The 20,137-nt window shown below is 36.6% G+C and overlaps 1 protein-coding gene across 1 annotated transcript in view; it reads left to right on the top strand.

Annotated features, from left to right (window-relative positions):
- Positions 1-20,137, top strand: part of TMTC2 (transmembrane O-mannosyltransferase targeting cadherins 2) — a 221,772-nt gene that overhangs the window by 166,389 nt on the left and 35,246 nt on the right. The window contains exons 5-9 of the mRNA XM_087723389.1: positions 2,821-2,906; positions 4,579-4,763; positions 6,296-6,374; positions 11,486-11,607; positions 19,401-19,482. Of these exons, the coding sequence (XP_087579515.1) occupies positions 2,821-2,906; positions 4,579-4,763; positions 6,296-6,374; positions 11,486-11,607; positions 19,401-19,482 (554 nt within the window). The remainder of the gene's footprint in view (positions 1-2,820; positions 2,907-4,578; positions 4,764-6,295; positions 6,375-11,485; positions 11,608-19,400; positions 19,483-20,137) is intronic.

The raw sequence follows: 20,137 nt of genomic DNA, 5'->3' as shown, positions 1-20,137 counted from the left end.
GGACTCCTCTTCGCAATCCCTTGCTTATAAGATTCTCATGTAATCTTGATGCCCTTCTTCTGTTTCCTTAATCAGCTTATCTTTGATTGTCAGTAGTGTTATCCATGCTATTGCTAATGAGATTTCTCTCTTTAAATCCATAGATTCTTTGTTTTTTTCTTCTTCTGTGTTTTGCCCTGTGTCTTTCCCCCTCCCTTTGATTCCTCTTTCAGTATTCCACTCTTTCCATTTTCGGAGACCGGCCAATCACCATAAATATCAGCAAATTTAATCTCTTTATATTCATTTTCCACTACGATTTTTTGAGTTTTAATCACCACATTTTGCATTTGAAAAACATCTTCAACTTCTTCATCATATTTTGCTGTTATGTGCTCTAAGTCTTCCAACTTCTTGTCTATCTTCTCATATGTATTTGATAATTTCTGTATTTCTGAAAATATCTTTTGAAAGTTCAAGGTTTGTGTTTGCTTTTCAAATTGTGCCATTCTCTCCAGCTAACAAACACAGCTGCTCTAGCTTGGAAGGTTAAAAAAATTAAACATAGATTCACAAAAACATTTGTTTTCACTTTTCTCTGGTTAGAGATATACTTCAAAGGGATATCTGTGTGCTTCCCTTCTTATCACTCTCTATAAGCAAGCAGTAAGACCTTACAGTGCGAAGCCAAAACAATCAGCAAAGAAAAAACATGTTCCAATTCCAATACACAAAGTCCAATAAACAAACCTTCCAGCCTCTGAGCAGCAGTGTTACCATTGAAAATATTTTTTCTTTTGATTTTTTTTTGTATTTCAAGTTAAAAAGAGTCCAATCTTTAAATGAGTTAGAAAAACACCCACAGCAATGAAAGAAGAAAACTTTAGTCCATAGGTTACAGAGAACAATAAAAGAAAAAATAGAAGAAGAAAGCTTAATCCAGCCGTTTCAAAATAAATTGCATAAATTCCATTCATGAAGATAGCATTTAAAAAGTAAGATAACCACTGTCCAAAACCATTCCAAATTTAATTCCGGCGCTTAATTCTTCTGTTCTCCAATTTGAATTAAGTTTAAGTTTTTTATAGGCAGTCTCTTTTTAAAACAGTAAAAGTTCTTCACCAGCTGGAAACACTTTCTTTTTCCATATTCTTCCATTTTGGAACCGCCCCAACTTCAGCAGCCTTGGCTAGATTTTTTGGCACCGGCTTGAAGAACTTCTCTTGCTTCTATCGGGGAGTTTGCGATGTCCCTGAGGTCAGCAAGACGTATTCTTCCTGTTCACCATCTCTGGTGAAGCAGCCAGACGTATTGGCTGGGGTCTCGGAGCATCGAGACCGCACATCCATATCATTGCGGCATTGGCTCCTCCTCTATTTGATGTATTTTAATTACTGCTCAAAGAAACAGTATGTCAACCATTTTTACTTTCTATCAGTAAACATTTTCCTTGTTAAAGAAATACTTTGGGTACATCTTTTTCTCCTTTTCCTTTCTTTTCTTTTCTTTTCATACCATTCTGGCTCTTTCTTTAGTATAGTACCATGATGGCAAATCTATGGCACACGTGTCACAGGTGGCACATGGAGCCATATCTGCAGGCATGCGAGCGATCAGCTCTAGCTTGCATGTGCGTGCTAGGCTTCAGGAAAGCCTTAGAAACCTGGGAGGAATGAAAAATGGGCCCAATGGGCCAATTGGAAGTTCAGAAACTATCCATTTCCAGCTTCTGGAGAGCCTCCGGGGGGGAAGCTGTTTTCACCCTCCCCAGGCTTCAGGAAAGCCTTCGGAGTCTGGGAGGGGTGAAAAACAGCTTGGAGGCAAGTAGTGCAGTGCGTGGGGGGGGTAGTGGGAGGATTGTGCATGAATGCGCATGTGGGGGCACACTTTGCATTATGGGTTTTGGCATGCACATACCAGTGGTGGGTTGCAGGCGGTACGCCCCGGTACAGGCGTACCGGAGCCAGATACCGTTCCGGTACGGTGCTCTGGAGGACCCACCCACCTTGCCGGTGTTTAAAAGCTTGTGCGCGTCCGCTCAGGCGCATGGTGCTTATAGCACCTTTGCGACGCTCCACAGAGTAGCTGGAGCATCATGGAGCGTCATGGAGGTGCTAAATGCGTGCGCATGCTGCACACGTCCATGAGGATGCTGCCAGCCCCGTTCCAACCGTACCGGTTGGAATGGAATTTGAAACCTACCACCGGCACATACCCTCACATTTTTGGCAACAAAAAAAGGTTAGCCATCACTGGTATAGTACTTTAAAGGTAGATATTTACTACTAATTCCTAATATTAACTTTGATTTTGAAAATTGATAGCTTCAGATTTTATACCAAGAATTATAACCTTTTAAATAGATTTCAAAGCTCTAGCTGGAATAATAATTTTGAAAAATTAGGTGTTTATAAGAATGTTTGCCCTTTTCACCAAGCTCATAAAGGGTGACAACAATTCTTAACTATTCCATTCTATATCATATACATATTGTGGCAGTTTCTCTTCTCTAAATGACAAGGCAGCCGTTTTAGTAAAATATAGTGAACTTTGTATAATTCTTTTTTTCACTTGACAAAAGAAGAACCCTTTCTCGATCCTTTTCAAGGAAGTAGAATTCTACAATAGCATAATTTGACTACTTTTGGAGAACAAAAAAGATTCTTGCTCATTTTTCTTTCTTTCAAAATGATCTTTTATTTTTAAAAAATCATATGGCAAAATCTATAGCAATCTTTCTTTCTCAAGTACATTGTAAATATGTTTCTTGATATTTCATTTTTCATAATTTTATTTTCAACAATTATCTTCTTGTCTTCTCCTTTTCTCTGCTAAACGCAGGGGATTATTATTGCAGGAGAACAACAGGTTTTCAGAAGCACTGCATTATTATAAATTGGCTATTGGAAGCAGACCTACTTTAGCCTGTAAGTAAAGTTGCATGCTTGTTATTTAAATACACTGTTCATTCTCATTTGTGTTGTGTTATAAATAAAACTATTAAAAAGAAAACCTGTAAGTTTTAATTCTGTTAAATGTGAGCAGATGTTTTTGCATGGTTCCAATATATTTGATAACAACTGGACCATCATTACTGTATTGTAAAGATGCTGTATAGTAAGATAGTTGATCTTGAATATAATCCATACTATTTACTTTATTGTTAGGCAAACATGTGTTACCAGAGTAACATGTTTAATTTTGATTTGAGATGAAAGAAGCTGAAATATGCTCAAATTTATGGCAGGAAGGAAAGTGAGCTGTTTGATAGAGAGGTCACATGTTTAAGAGGCAATTCAGGGTTGCTGGGCTGCTTCAACAAATTTGGTAAAAGACTTCTGTTATTTACTTCATCTGATTACCAACCTTTTGTCACTAAATCAGGATATTAGCTAAATCAGGATATTAGATTATAAAGGTAAAGGTTCCCCTTGCACATGTGTGCTAGTCATTCCTGACTCTAGGGGGCAGTGCTCATCTCCATTTCAAAGCTGAAGAGCCAGCGCTGTCCGAACATTTTTCTGTGGTCATGTGGCCACTAAATGCTAAAGACACATGGAACGCTGTTACCTTCCTACCAAAGGTGGTTCCTATTTTTCTACTTGCATTTTTACATGTTTTTGAACTGCTAGGTTGGCAGAAGCTGAGACAAGTAATGGGAGCTCATTCCATTATGCGGGGTTGGAGATTCAAACCCCCGAACTGCCGACCTTTCTGATCAACAAGCTCAGCATCTTAGCTACTGAACCACCGCGTCCCGAGGTTATAGGTGTATATTAGATTATAGGTGTAGAGAAATAGAATGTTCATGCTACAGTACATATCATGCCAATCACTTGTATATATGCTTGCATATGGAATCTTCTAACGTGTGAAAGTTCTGTGAGTGAATGAGGAGTCTCTCAAAATTCTCTTTGAAAAATTAAAGCCTGTGACTTCTGAAACATCAATATAGTACTTAATCAACTTTAATTGGTACTTGTTCAAGTTTAAATGTAAATCAATGAAAGAGTCTAACACTTCCTTCTCTAGAAAGAGAAAGCTGGAGATGTTACATTCAGGCAATAAAGCAATTTAAGGTAGTCTGCCATCTTCCCAGATCCAAAAGGCTTTAATTTCTGTAAGATTACCTTGTTCACTTGGACAGCACTTATTGTTTCTACTGAATCTACTGACTCTCAAATGTAGTGAATTGGGGTATTTTACCTCTTTTTATCATTATGACAAAACTGTTCTAAAGAAACATTAAGAGGGGAAATCACCTTGCTTGATATTTCAATTAATTCTAATGAAATTCCAGTTTTAATGTTTTGTTGTGATGGAGCTCATTTTTTCTTTAATTAGCAATCTTCTTTCCTATGGCAGTTATTAAAGACATCAATATCTTATAAAGGAAGTCTTGTATTGCTGTAGAATTAGTATGGATAATCTATGACTTTAATGAAAGATAATTCAATCGTAACAAGTTTAAAGAAATGAAGGGCCAATCTAGATTTGAAGAAACTGTCACCTTAGCTATTTAATTTTTCTGGTTTTAAATAACTTCAAATATAATATGTATCGATGTGAAACAGCTACATTTCCCTTTCCTTTTTTCAGCTGGTTATTTAAATACTGGTATCATCTTAATGAATCAAGGCAAGGCTGAGGAAGCCAAGAAGACATTTTTGAAGTGTTCAGAGATTCCTGATGAAAACTTAAAAGATCCTCATGCTCATAAGAGTTCTGTTACCAGCTGCCTTTATAACCTGGGGAAACTTTACCATGAACAAGGACAGTATGAGGTAAAATTTTACAGCAACATAGCAGCCATCTATAATCTTAGTATAATTATGAGGTTTTTTGTTTTTGTTTTTTAAAATAAACCACTAAAATACTAGAATTAGCTATTAGCTGTTTGGGAGTTGAGTAGCATATAAATTGGATAAATTAGTATGGTTCCTTGCACAGTCAGCCACATATTTAGACTGAATTTTAATTTGACTGAATTAAAAATCCTCTTATCAATTCCTTCCCAAGGACCTGCAATAGGTAGGGTATCATCTCAGGATGTAAGCTGCTCCAATTAAAGCTGCCTTTTGCAATTGATTCATGGTGAGTTTGTCAATGTCAATGTTGTTCAAGTAGCGCTCCAGATATTTTGGGATTGCAACCAAGGTACCTAGAATTATTGGTAGTATTACAGATTGCATGACAGTGTCAAACGCAGTCTCTACATCTTATATTTTAGACCATAAAGGAAGCATGAGTTCTGACAAGCTTTTGCTAATACATTTACAATCTAACAATTTATGTCTTTTTCTAGGTTATTACTCAGAATGATGACTGATAGAATGGAAGACTAGTGAGATGGTAGCAGCTATATTTTATGAATTAGTTTACTGGAAAAACATAGATATTACAGTATATGGTGCAATAGTAATTCATTCATTAACAAATGATCCTTTTGCAAATGATATACTGTATGAGCATGAAAATGATAGCACTTCCTGATATGGTTTAATGTACTTTTCCGACCCCAGAGAAACAAAAAAAAGTTCCTCTGCAATTAGGGTATAATATACCGACATCATGTAGCTCACCAGAATCATCTATATGAGCTGGGCAGTTGTATAAAGCAAATTGCTCAGTCCATCATTCTTACAATAGAAACATACAATTGAATAAGTGTAAATTTATATACAGTATTTCTGGGATATGGACAAAGTGTACAATTTGACAGCTTCAAGTAATATATAGCTTCATTTTAAGATTAGGTAATGATCAAAAACTACAACAGTTTGACATGACACATGTGTTTTTTTTAAACCTAGAAGGCTTTTAAACTTTAAACCTAGAATACACCAGTATTACATTATGAAAAGCAGCAACACTGTTATTATTGGCAGGTGGAAAAGTATCATTGTGATTATTATAGTTTAGTAACATCAGAATGTGTTTTAGGAAATTCTAAGATATTTTCTTTTCCCATCCTTAAATGGACAAGTCTGAACGTTGAAAATTGTTCAGTTTTACCTTGAGTAGTTTCATCTCAACTGCATATTTTTATATAGATTGAAATTAATCCTTGTTAATCTCCTGCAACAAAAACTACAGAGTTTGGTACCACCTTGGACACTTACAGTTTTTTTTACATATGCTTATACAGAAACCAATTTGAAGATGTCATGAAATTCATCATTATACATTTTATTAAATGCCTATTTCCTGTTAACAATTAACAAAGGCATCTTCAATTTTACTTTATTTTATATTACACTTATGTTTCTGAATTTGATGTTGTTGTAATGATATGTTTCTCAACACTTTGTCATAGGATGCCCTTATAGTTTACAAAGAGGCGATACAGAAAATGCCAAGACAGTTTGCACCGCAGAGTTTATATAATATGATGGGTGAGTCTAAGCAAACATCTAACAATATTTGTATTAATTTTCTTCCAGTGCATATATTTTTGTATTTCTGCCAATATTGGGCATTAACCAAAGTATTTTATTTAGATATGTTATTGGCTCTGATCAAATCTTCAAGCTTTACATTTGTAGCTTACCCCATACCACCATAGCAGGGGTGGGTTCCTCCCAGATTGCTCCAGTTCGCGCGGACTGGATGGTGGTTAACCCGGAAGTAATTAACTTCCGGGAACGCCGGTACCGCTCCTGGCCCCTGTCGCTGCCAAGCACCCTTGCCAACAAGGCAGTGTGACTCGCTCGGCATGTAGAAACAGCAAAAGAAGGAACAGGAGAGGAATTCCAAGCGGGGCTTTTCAAACAGCCAAACTCCTCTCCTGTCCTTTCTTTTGCTGTTTGAACAAGCCATGCGGGTTGTGCTCCCTTGTCTTTCATAACCAGCTCGTTTCCAATTGGGGTGGGGATCCATGGAGAGGGACAGAAAAAATCCATTTCTTCCCCCCTCCCCCAATTGGAAACAAGCTGGCTATGAAAGAAAAGGGAGCGCGACCCGCACTGCATGTACAGACAGCAAAAGAAGGAACAGGAGAGGAGTTCCAAGCGGGGCTTTTCAAACAGTCAAACTCCTCTCCTGTCCCTTTCTTTTGCTCTTTGAACAAGTCGTGTGGGTTGTGCTCCTGGTTCTGGGGATTCCCCCACCCTCCAAAAAAAGACTGGCTGCCCATCTCTCCAAATCTTGTGGCTTTTCAGGATTTTCTTTTTAAAAAACGCCTCTCTGGGTGATCTTGAAAAACTTCAAGGTTGCTTTGGAAGGGAACAGATGGGCAGCATTCCCCCCACCCCATACCTGGTTGTCTGCAGCTTCAGAGCCTGCAGCCTTAAAGCAAGCCTTTGCACAGTAAAGAAAATCTTCTCACGAGCGAGAGAAGTTCTCAATTGCCTTTACTGTGCAAGTTGCTGCAGGCTCCGAGGCTGCAGGCAACCAGGAATGGGGTAGGGGGAATGCTGCCTGTCTTCCCCCTCCCAAAGCAACCTTGCAGGTTTTCAAGATCGTCTGCAGAGGTGTTTTTAAAAAGAAAACGGTCTTCTTGGGAGGGGGAATGGGCTGTGCTCAGAGGAGCCGGCACCTGGGGCGCCCCGAAACAGCGCCAGCCAACATATCCATAAGAAAAGTCCCAAGGGTAAGTGCGGCAGCGCTGCACCCATCTCCGCCCTGCCGGCCGCCCAGCAATGCATCCCCGCCGCCTCCTTCTACTCAGCAGGCGGGCCGGGTAGGGGCGCGGGCATGGCCCAGGAGAGAGTTGTTAATGGGGGGCGCTGCCCAGCCAGTCCTCACTCAGCAGCAGCGGCGAGTTCCATGAGGTTGCCTTCAAGGTGAGCAGTGGGCACCACGTGACCAGGGCAGCGGGGCTCACCCGGCGCCCACCCAGCCACCACTCCGTGGGCGGGCTAGCGGGTGGGTGGAAGGTTACCCTGGTGCGACCGAGGTGGCACGTCATGTGCAGGCTTGGCGGGCATGAAGGGCTCCTTCATGGTGACCATAGACAGGATTCAAATGTATAAATGAGAACAATTAGTGAATAAAAATTCTGTGTAGCTTTGGATTCATAAAGTGCTATGAACAAGGCAAAACAAATTTAAAATAATACATGATTATCCAAATATAATCATCCAGATTCTAAAAACAGATTAGGTTTTCCACCAAGAAATTGTTTCATAGTCACAATATGGATACTAGGAATTGCTTTTAGGAACTAATTTATAGCTGATTAAAGACTTACTAGTTCACATAGGCTAAAATATGTCTTCTACGACTTGGTCCTATGACTACAATTCCAAACTCATATGGCCTAAGAGAATCACAGTAACCCAGGCTTAAATATGGAATCTTCTCTCTTGCTCTCTCTCTTTCTCTGTCTCTCTTTCCCCTTCCCTCCCAGTTCACTTTATCTAAATAACTATAGAAATAAACCAGCACGTTGAAAATCTTCATTTAAATTTTAAATGGATTAATAGTTTTTTTAAAAAAACATTGCTTTCTCCTTGAATTATCATAATTGCTATAAGAATGACAAGAATCATAAGATTTGGTGATATATAAACATATAAGCCAATTTTATTGGACAGCCATTTAGGCACCAAGCCCAACTTCCTGTTTAATGCAAAAAATATATATTCCTTTTTTTTGCTAGCTAGAAACTTTTTGCTCATCAGTAAGTTTCATGTACCAATTGATTATGTCCACATATTTTGGCTGCCTCACACTTTGTTCTCCATAAAATAGTTAGGGTTATCAATCAGTGGCTTACTCTGGTAGAGAATGTATGTACCCACACTGGAATTCACATCACATCAATCAATTATGTCTGTGGTAGGCAAAGAGCTCCGGGATAGGTTTTTACACTAGCAAAGGACAAAAAAAGAACAAGATCCCCAAAATCCTATTAAAGTTTCCTGGATTCTTTAGTTTCTCCTTAACTATATCCAATAAAGAACAGACCATGCCTCTGAGCAACTGGTTTCATATACTGCTCTTATTGTTAATGGTTTTTAAAAAACATTTAAATTGAATTAACCTACCTGCAACTTAAAGGCATTATTTCTTGTCCAATGCCTGGTGAAGTTGTTCCATGAATTTAAATTAAAAATGATTGCCCTGATGCTATTTTTTTCAAAGATGTAAGGTTTGATGGGTATAGATCTAGAGTTCCTTATCAGTTCTCATCAACTGAATGACCATTATCATATTTTCTTCACTATCATCTGATGGGCAACTTCCCTAAAACCTATGCATAACTACATTTCTGAAGTCTGAGTTCTGTAAATTTAGTGATTAAAAGAGTTGTGTACCATAACTCTTTATTAATAAATTTTTTGTTTCCCTGAAAATAAGACTTCCTCAAATAATAAGCCCAATTGGGCTTTTAAGCACATGCGCTAAAATAAGCCCTCCCCAAAAATAAGCCCTCCCCCAAAATATTGCAACCCAGCAGCAGCCATGAGATGACTACACTCTCCGCCTCCTGCACCTCAAAAATAATAAGACCACCCGGAAAATAAGGCCAAGCACTTATTTGGGGGGGGGTCAAAAGAAAATACGACCCTGTCTTATTTTCAGGGAAGTACTGTACAAAAAATGCTATCTCTAAACCTATATTGGTCTGATGTAAGTATGATCTGATGTAAAGTTGGTAAAGTAGGCATCATATTATAACCTAGACATACTAGCTACCATAATTTTCTGGATTAAATTTAATTATTAATCTTAACAATTTAGAAGTTGGGCAACATTGAATAAAATCTATTTCAGGGCATCCTTGGTTACTTTTAAAATATAGAATTCTTCTTTGTAACAGTTCAGATTTCCAACATCTTCTCAACCACAACTGCTCAAAAATAATTTGGTATGCTGTCATTCTTTTTCATTAATATATCCAATAATTGAAATAATTTTTCACTAAAAGAAGTTGAAACTATTGAACAGATGGTACAAAGGAGAAAAAGAAATTCTGACTACTAGTCATCTTGCTTCTGTTTTTTTTTAGAAAACCCTAAACTTCTTTCTTATAGAAAAATGCCAAAATTGGTTATCAGCATAATATTCCTCTATATTATATTGCTAATAAAAATTAAACTTTGTGAGTTTTCCTTGAGTCAAAGCACAATATAACTGGGTGGACTGAAAGACCAGAAAGAATTGTATAAACTGACTGGGTTTTGTGTTTGGTTGGTGGATTGTTGTTGGGTTTCTTTTTTGTTGTTGTTGTGAGCACAGCAATTGTTGATTAGGAAGTTACCATCTTTTTTTTTTTCTTGATTCCTGATAACTTACCCAAGTTTTGGTTTTCCTGTAAAACTATATTTGAGGAAGCTTATACAAGAAATGTTTTTCACATAGAGATCATCTGGTTTAGGTTTTTGTCTTATGGGAAAAGTAATTAAGCCCAAAGTAATATAATAATCACAGTATATCTGCATTAAAGTACAATAAATAAAATAAAGAAATATTTTAATTTAGTTTTATCCATTACTAATTGGAGACATTTCAGCTATTAATCATATTTGGAAAAAGTGGGAATTCTTGCATATTGATCCTTCTGGATATTGTAGGCATTTTTACAGGATGAAGTGTGACATTTTAAACATGTGAATGTTCATCTAAGTTGTTTTGTGGTAGTTTTGCTTCTGACAGCTAGAGCAAGCCAGGTTGTTTCATTCTCCCAGAAATTATAAGAATCTTTTGACTCATTTTACCAATATGTTTCCATCCATATTAAGCTTTTTGGAAAAGTATTCTGAATACTGGACATCATTATAATCCTATTGTTATCCAGTCTTAGGTTTGAAAGATAACCATCCACAAACATCTATTGGAAATTTTCTTTAAACATAAAATTCATATTTAAAGAAATCAGTAATAAAATCTTAGTCTTAAAATTTCTGCAAGTTGACTCAAGGTTTTTAAGAGATATTCATATGAGATATTTATATATTAATAGTAATATCATATATATTCTGTTGGTAGCATTCTACTACATTCAACTATGCAGTGGTGGGATTCAAATAATTTAACAACCAGTTTTCTGTCCTAATGACCAAGTGGGTAGGCGGGGCTCAGTGTTCAAGTGACTGGGTGGCGTGGTCAACTCAATGTCACTCACGCCGATGGGTGCTTTGCCTTAGCTATTACAATGTAATAAGGGTTAACCGGAGAGGCAGTTTCTGTAAGCAGGGCAATAAAGATTAGGCTAGAAACAACACCAGAATGTTTCCTTCCTGCCTTCCTTACAGGATTAGCCCTGTAAAGTGAGAAAAAACAAAATGGGATTTCTTCCAACAACCGGTTCTCCGAACTGCTTAGAAAGTTAACAACCGGTTCTCCCGAATAGGTGCGGACTGGCTGAATCCTATCACTGCTACTATGTAATATTACATATATAATATAAATTATAAATATAAATTGATTTGTATTAATTTTATTTTATAAATACACAAATACATGTATTTAAATATTAATATATAATATACATCAATTGCTTTTATCAGCTTGTATGTTCCATTAATATATTTTTATGGTTTCCTATTCTGCTTTGTAGGAGAAGCCTACATGAGACTTAGCAGATTCTCCGAAGCAGAACATTGGTATATGGAATCACTGCATTCTAAAACTGATCACATTCCAGCTCATCTCACATATGGGAAACTTCTTGCTTTAACGGTAAGCAAACTACCTGGAAAATAGCAGTTTCTTTAGCAAGAGAAAAACAATCATATTTGTCACATACATACCCATTTCATTATTTCTTTGTATAAAATATTATACTAACATCAGTAAGGCTATTTTTTCCTATTCTATTCAAGCTAGGATCTCTATCTTGAGATCACCTTTGCAAATAATTCTATTGTTGTTCACAATCTATCTACTAGGGAGATATATCAAGGATATTGACAGACTTAGAATGCATGCTATGTCAGCATTCTCCTATATCTTTCTTCAGATTTCTCTCTTTCCATATGTATTAAACTATCAGAGGATTTAGGCCATATTAGGGAATTATCATTCCTTATCTCTCTAGAGCAGGGGTAGTTAACCTTTTTATATCTACCGCCCATTTTTGTATCTCTGTTAGTAGTAAAATTTTCTAACCGCCCACCGGTTCCACAGTAATGGTGATTTATAAAGTAGGGAAGTCAATTAAATTAAAAAAAGGAAAGTGCTTCAGTATCGGACAAAACCCCTACCGCCCATCATGAAAGCTGGAACGCCCACAAGTGGGCGGTAGGAGCCAGGTTGACTACCACTGCTCTAGAGTGAGAGTCAGTGTAGTATTATGGTTAAGGTGCTGCAGTAAGTGCAAGCATACTCAGATTGTACTCCCCACCCCCACCCCTCCCAGCCATGAGAGCCAACTGGGTGATTTAGGACAGTCAGTTTTTCTCAGCTTTAGACAAGGAAGCTCCCAAAATCTACTAAGTTGCACTGAACTGTATATAGTCAGTAAAAAGACTTTCATCCTTCAGTGAATTAATTCAGGATGATAATGAGGAGGAGGAGGAGGAGGAGGAGGAGGAGGAGGAGGAGGAGGAGGAGGAGGAGGAGGAGGAGGAGGAGGAAGAGGATATTGATGATACATCTATAATACACTAAATTAGAAATGCGTTTTCCAACTGGAGCAGTGGACAAAATGTATATTGAGGTTATCTGGGTATTGTCTGGGTAATTTGCTGGTCAGCTGAATAAATAGTATTTCAGTCCAGTTGTCCTTTGATTAACAGGCAACACTCCCTTTCCCCAATAATTACCTTATTGTTTTTGGTGTACAAACTATTCATTGCCTCCAGGAATATCAATATCTATTATGAAGAATGGTTATGGAAATTATGTTTTGCAGTAATATCCTACTTCTCATTGGTAACATATACTTTGCCCAACTGAAAGACAAGAAGGCTGTGGCAATTTCTAGTTCTAGGGTCTAGATAATCTGCTTCATCCAAGGTCCGCTGGAGTTGGAGGGCCACCACCTTCTCAACAACCTTCCCTAAAAAAGGGAGGTTGGAGACTGGACGATAGTTTTTAAGAATAGCTGGGTCCAGAGAAGGCTTCTTGAGGAGGGGTCTCACCACTGCCTCCTTCAGAGGTTGTGGAAAAGATTCCTCCCGCAAGGAGGCGTTCGTAATTCTCTGGAACCAGCCTCGTGTTACCTCCCTGCTGGTCGAAACCAGCCAGGAGGGACACGGATCCAGTCAACAGGTGGAGGCACTCATCGCTCCCATGGCCTTGTCCACTTCATCAGGAGTGACAAGCTGGAACTCATTCCAGAAAGTCTGAACAAGACCCACCCTTGGCATTTCCACTGGTTCTGTCCAAATGGAGTCCAGGTCTGTCCGAATCTGAGCGATTTTGTCCAACAGAAACTGAGCAAACTCCTCAGCTCGTCCCTGTAAGGCATCCCCCATTTCCCCCCCTTTCAGGAGGGAACAGGTTATCCTAAACAGGGCGGCTGGGCGAGATTGGATGGCTTTGGGTCAGGTTTCTCTCTCAGTTGCAGAAAAATAGTAAAAATGTTTCCAAGAAATTTCTGAAAAATTGTCCATGTAGTTTACCAGGAAGGAATATTGATTTGAAAGCTTAAAAGGTATTGTTTGTGAATAAATGGCTTAACCAGGTGAATAATTAGAAAATATTGTAGATCAGTGGTTTTTAACCTGTGGTCCATGGACTCCTGGGGGTCCACAATGTCACCACGGGAGGTCTGTGAAGCCTTAAAAATGTTATGATTTAAACCTTGAGTCTTAGGGATCCATGGCTATGGTCTGTGGCCACAAAAGGTATTTAAAGAGGGTCCTTGGTGAAGTAAAGGTTGAGAAATACTGCAGTAGACAATCCTGAGCTGTTCATTTATAGAACTGTATCTAGTGATCTCAGTGTACATGCCAGAATAATTATCAGTCCTAAATTCCTAATATGAATCTAATATGAATGAATTGCCTACAGCTAAAAATTAGGGAGTGGGGAGTGAAATGGACCACTTTCATGACTGACAAATTTGTTATGGCATATCTGTTGCGGATTGAAAGAAACTGCAGAATGATTTGTACAATTCACAAATGTAAATAATAAATGCATCTAGAAGATGCCGCAAGACTTGGTTTTCTGAAGAGACTGACACATTATTGCCTATTGCCTATTTTACATCTACCCTATTAGATTCCAGAGGAGTGACAAGTTTCCTATGATGGTGATTTTTCCTTCTTCTTTTTATACCGTTTAAGTCATGACCTCATATACTGTCAGTGTGTAATTGAAGATGACTGTTACAAATACCTGTGCTCAGATTGTATGTTTGGGGATAACTATGCCTGACACTTAATGCTTCTTTGCATGTGACCTCATTATCTTTTAAATAAAACCAAATTGAAGCTTCCAGGGAAGTTATAATTATGGGATTAGAGCATGACTAGAAGGAAAAACTATTTTCTTCCCTGCTTGGGTCTTGGGGGGAAAAAATCTATTTTTGGAAGCTGGTTTTGGATGCCTGTAACTAGTGCTAGCACCAATTTTTAACAAAAGATTTTAGTCACAATTATGAGAAGGACATTTAAATGCCCTCTGGGCTCTTGTGACTTTTCCATTACTTAAAAAGCTATATTTTGGTCATAAATAAACTATTGCAATAATTATATCCATGTTGCTTTTTGTTTATTTAAAAACATTTCCTTTGAAATCATTAGTTCAATAGCTGAAACTAAGCCTTCTTTTTTAAATACATTTCTCTATAAAATGGCAGCATCTTCCCTCTCACTCTTCTCCCTTTCCACTCCTCTTTGTTATCTGAACCTAATTACAATTTTCCACAGGATTAGATCCAGCTAATTACAACCTCATTATAAACTATTTCTGCCAAAGGAGAAATTTTGAAATGGGATCAGAATAAATATTCCCATCATTTTTTAATGAATATTTGAAAAAGAGTATAGTCCAGACATACTTCAAAGAACCAAAGTTACCCAAGTATAAGATACCAATGTCATGTTGGTTTCCTGTTAAATATGAGTAGTACTTCATTTATTTAAATGTCGTAGACACACACATAAACATAAGCAGCCATTTAAGCAGAAATACATATATCTTGATACTAACAATTTTCATATAGTATCTTAGGAGGAGACCACGAACAAAATAATATTGGTGTCATCTCGAGATTACGAATTTTCTCTCCTTCTCTCTCTCTTCCCCATTAATACTTTAGATCAATATATACACACATACACACTTGTAGGAATCCAATCAGGAAACAGTACAAATATATCCTGATCCTGCATTCCCAATTGCTTTTACTTGAAATATCAATTTCTCCCACCCATAAATGCAACATTCAGACAAGGAACCTATGGTTTTAATCAAGGCCAAAACAGGGGATAAAATTTTAGATTCCTCTTCTACTAGAATCTGTCATCCTTTTCTACTAGAATCATATTAATGCTTCCCAATGCTTGCTTGGAAGTAAACAAAAAGAAATGTCTATTTCCTCACCTGTAGTCAGATATCTACAAAAGGTAGCTGAATCTGAACTTCAGTGACTAAAAAGGTGGGTAGTATCAGTAAGAAGGTAAAACGATGGATGGTACCTTTATTACTATTATTAAGATAGAATTGCAAGCCATATGCAAGAGGAAAATAAATGTGTAAACTAATTTGTATTTTATCACAGGAACCTTCTCATGTTACATTAAAAGCATTTTGTGAACAGATGTCACTATTGTTAGCTTTCTCATAAATGAAAGATAATTAGTAAGACAGATACCTGAACTAGATATATTAATTTAGAATAAAAGGGGGACTCTTGTACTAACGCTGAGTAAATATGTGATAATTAAGTATGCATATTTATGAAGCCATAAAATTACACACTGTGTAACCCTATGCATAGATACTTCTGACTATCATGTAAGTGTTAAAATCTATTTCTGTTAATCTGTAATAAACTAGTGAAAAATATTTTCTATCTCTTAGTATTCAGAAATAACATTTAGAACTTGAAAAGCATAAAAATAACAGTGGTAATTCAAACTATCATCAAAAATGTGTAGTGATATTAATAATGTAACTATATTTAAGTCTGTTTGAAACTTGTTTAAAAGGGAACAAGATTTAACTCTGATTCTATGAAATCTATATTTCCTGTAGTACACAAATGATATTGCAAAACATGTCTGGAACAGGCTTACATTGTTGCTTTATTACTTTTAAACCATATAGTAATCATACAAGAGAACCAGAGAAACTGATTGTGCACATTCAGAAGAAAATGTGTGCTGTACCCAACAATAAAAGAAAAATCTAAAGGGGCTCAGGATACCCCTATATTAAGACCTGGGAGAATACCCAGATTTTCAGGAATTTTCAGAACTTCAATCAATGTAAGCCATATAGATTCCTGAAGGGATACTATTGCAGAAGGCTGGTACCATGACAGAGAATTTATGCTTCCTAAGTCTCTATAGATGACATTGTTTAATCAAGGGAATTTAGACCATACCTATTCTGACCAATCTTACCAGACAGGCAAAAACAATTTAAAAAATGGCACTCTCACAAATAACAAGGTCCTATGCTATGACGGGCTTTATAAGGGATAACTAGTCACCTGAATTGTATCCAGAAGCTCACTAGCAGCCAAGACAACTCATGGAGCTACAATATCATTTTAGCATATTTCAACATACCAGACACTTCATAAGCCACTGTCTTCTGGATCAGCTGTAGCTACTAAACAGTCTTCAGAGGCAGCATTAAAACAAGTTTAGAAACACTGCCAAATTATTTTCAACTATCTTGAAAGTCAGATAGGATCTTCCTTACCAGTTAGATCAGACAGGAAATACAGCCAGATAATCTAATTCTATTTTATTGTAAAACTACATAAACAGAAACCTGAAAGTCTGAAAGAACAATTCTCCCACTCCCACCTTTAAAGCCCAATAACTTAGGAAGGGGCCCTCCTTCACTATCCCTCTTATCTGACCATTTCCTCCACTCACTATCCCTCTTATCTGACCATGTCCTAGGCGGCGGTAGCTGCTTGCCTGATCTCCTAACATCACTTCCACATAACATTACAAGTAGCATCAACACTACAAAGTGGTCCAGATTAAGAAACCAATGCCATATATGTCAGGACCACTTCCATTATTATAGCTATAGTGAAGTCCCGCCTGAGCCATGAAAGCCAGTTGGGTCACTCTCCCTCATCCCAAACCACCTCACCACATTATTTGTGTTAGAAATAACTCAAGGCAGTGAGCATCTTCCCAGAACAACAAGGTTTACTGTTGTGGGAAGATGTTTGCTGCCTTGAGTTATTTGTAAAAATAATAAAGATGGGATACAAATAAATAAATAAAATTAAAAATAGAGTCTTGTAAATCTGTGCCTTTTCTTTGCTTCACTTAAGTGTAAAAAACGGAAGCCCTTGTCTTACATGTTTCTCAAATTAGTTTCTTGCTCTTGTCTAGAGCCTCGCTTATCTGATCATTCCACTGTTGGCAGCCCTTCCTCCTGGTCTTCAAAGCCATTCCTTCTTTATTCTTTTACAGATAGAAAATAGAAGAGACTATTTTTGACTTTCTTGTCAAAATGTAAAATTAAAGCTCTTAAATGTAACAATTAGTATCCTATTCATTCCTTTTTTTTTCTTTGAATACTGTGTTCCTTAAAATGTCATTTTAAGATCAGGGACTGTCATTTTACTTGGGTTATAAATGTTACACAGAGCTATTTGGGCTAATGATACAGATCAAAAATGTTCAAATAAATAACATATATTTTCCCTTACCTACTTTCAAAGCATAGAATGATGCATGTCAGGGGGAAAACACTCATTGTGTCTTCAGTTCTAACACAGTAATAATCCAAAATGAAATTAAAAATATAATCTTAAACACTATGATAAGAGGCACAAAAACGGAAACTTCTTTTCACTGGGATTAAAATCTTATAAGAAATTGAAAAAAGTATTTTGAGAAGCCAATTATAACTTTCTAGCTGAATGGAAAAATATTTGGGTTTGCTATTCGTTTCATGGAAATAATTCTGAAGGCTGAAGCATAATGGCCAAGGAAGAAGTCCAGTGAATTCTCCTCTCTCTTGAAATAGGAAAGAAAACGGAATGTGCAATGAGACATGATAATTAACTGTCTAAGACTAATAGTGTTCTTCTGTTTCAGACCATGACATAATAGATGTAAATGTTAATTCAGTCAGGATTAGCAATGTGTTCCAGTCTCAGACAGCAGTTTTGATGACTTGCACATGAATGTTTTGTGACATGAAACTTGCCAGAAGAGGATGATAACTTGAATGCTCTGCTCTGATTTTTAATGTGCCCTGTTTATCCTATAATCCAAATTATTCTTGTAGTTTTGCCAAGAAACCTAGTCCCCCCCCCCCATCTTGTTCATTGTTGTCTTCATTCCTTTAAGCATGTATGTTATATTTTACTTCCAATGAAAATATATAAATATTGGTTGTGCTCAATAAAATATTAAAACTAGACATGTAATCTGTGAGATGGCATCAATTGGCAGACAACTATGCCATGCAGAAGTTTGCTTATAGACTGCTTTGGGGGAGACTGATCCTCTGTGTGAATCAAGTTATTACTTAATTCAAGTTTTCTCTTCTGCCGATATGAATAGGATCTTGTTTTAAGCTTGTGCATTGATAGATGGTTACTACGATCTCCATGCACACTTATACAATAGCCATAGTTAACTTCTAGTTTTCACCATGTACATTTGTTGCTGAGAAATCCTATCAATAGAAAATTATATAGATGTGATAATGTACTTCATATTAGAAATTCTGTTTGCGCATATACACAATAGTGAGCACAGTGAGGGGCATATTCTACTAGAACTTCAGTCTTCTGATCCAACAGTACATAAAATGATTTGAGATAAGCTAAAGTTATATGGAAATGTTGTTTTGCCCTACACATCACCAGGAAATGCTCACACATTAAATGTGGAAGAATCAAATAGTTCCTGATGAGAAAGAAGATACAGATTTCTCATATTTTTTCTTTAATCTCAGGATTAATCTAACGCTCATGGGGGCGAAATCCACATCAGTCCTATTTCTGTTGTTCATTGATGTGATGTGAAATACAGTTCTTTATCTAGTTCTGTTTGGCCTTGCTCTAGTTAAAAATTGTATATCATATAGGAAGTGTTCTTGATCCTTAAACATACTAAGTTGCCCATTTTTCTTTCTCCCTATTAACTGGAATAAAAATAATCAGCATCATTTGTAATAATAGAAAATATATTATTTAAACAGAAGAAAACAGAGTGAGATTTGTGTTGTAGCAGGACTATGCTAATTCATTAATTCTGTAAAATTAATATTTCCGTTTTTCAATTTTTCAATTTTCAATTGTAGGTCTTTGCTTATCATAAGTAGTTGTAAACTGGTGTCAAAAATCTGTTTTTGCTTTTTTCTTTCTTAAGGGTCGCAAAAGAGATGCAGAAAAATATTTCTTGAAGGCAATTCAATTGGATCCTATGAAGGGAAACTGTTATATGCATTATGGTAAGTTTGCCAATAAGTGCTTTCCTTTAGATTCTATTTTATTGTACAAAATTCTTTATGAATGATTATGTTTTTTTTATTTTATTTTAAAGTCCTGGCAGAGTATTATTTGAATAATCCACTGGGGCCTATATGGCCAGTAGCATGGCCATCAGTTCCCAAGATGATACCAGTTGCCATCCTTCATCAGTAACCCATATAACCACATAAATGATGAGCACTGGTAAATGAGACTTTGATGTCTCAAAAAATGGATTTGTGAGCAATATTAATTGTAAATTACAAGATCCTTTCTTTATGAAGTACATGATATTTAAGTGGGTTACATTTACTAATTAATTTTTATTATGTATAGAAAATGTTTTGTAGAACTCTTATACTTTTCCAGTATGCTACAGGATAAAACCCAAACAGAAATCTTTAAGAATGGTGAATAGCTGTAGGGCCATGTAGAACATTTTGAGACATGTTTTGAGCTTTAAACATAATTTCAAGCTAAAACGTATAATTTATTGGTAGTTTCAACTTTACTCAACATACACTTTATACTATTCTGATGCTTCTGAAAGAGTCTTAATCTCAAAATGGAATCACTTTAAATTAAGAATATTTAGAGTAAGAATATAAAAGATCACAACTCTTCAGTTAAGTTAAA

The sequence above is a fragment of the Thamnophis sirtalis genome, unplaced genomic scaffold, assembly GCF_051295495.1.
Source record: "Thamnophis sirtalis isolate CommonGarterSnake01/CBP01778 unplaced genomic scaffold, rThaSir2_p1.2 scaffold_9, whole genome shotgun sequence".
NCBI classification, from domain to species: domain Eukaryota; kingdom Metazoa; phylum Chordata; class Lepidosauria; order Squamata; family Natricidae; genus Thamnophis; species Thamnophis sirtalis.
Note: the sequence above shows the minus strand (reverse complement) of the source record. Positions and strands in the feature narration are given on the sequence as shown.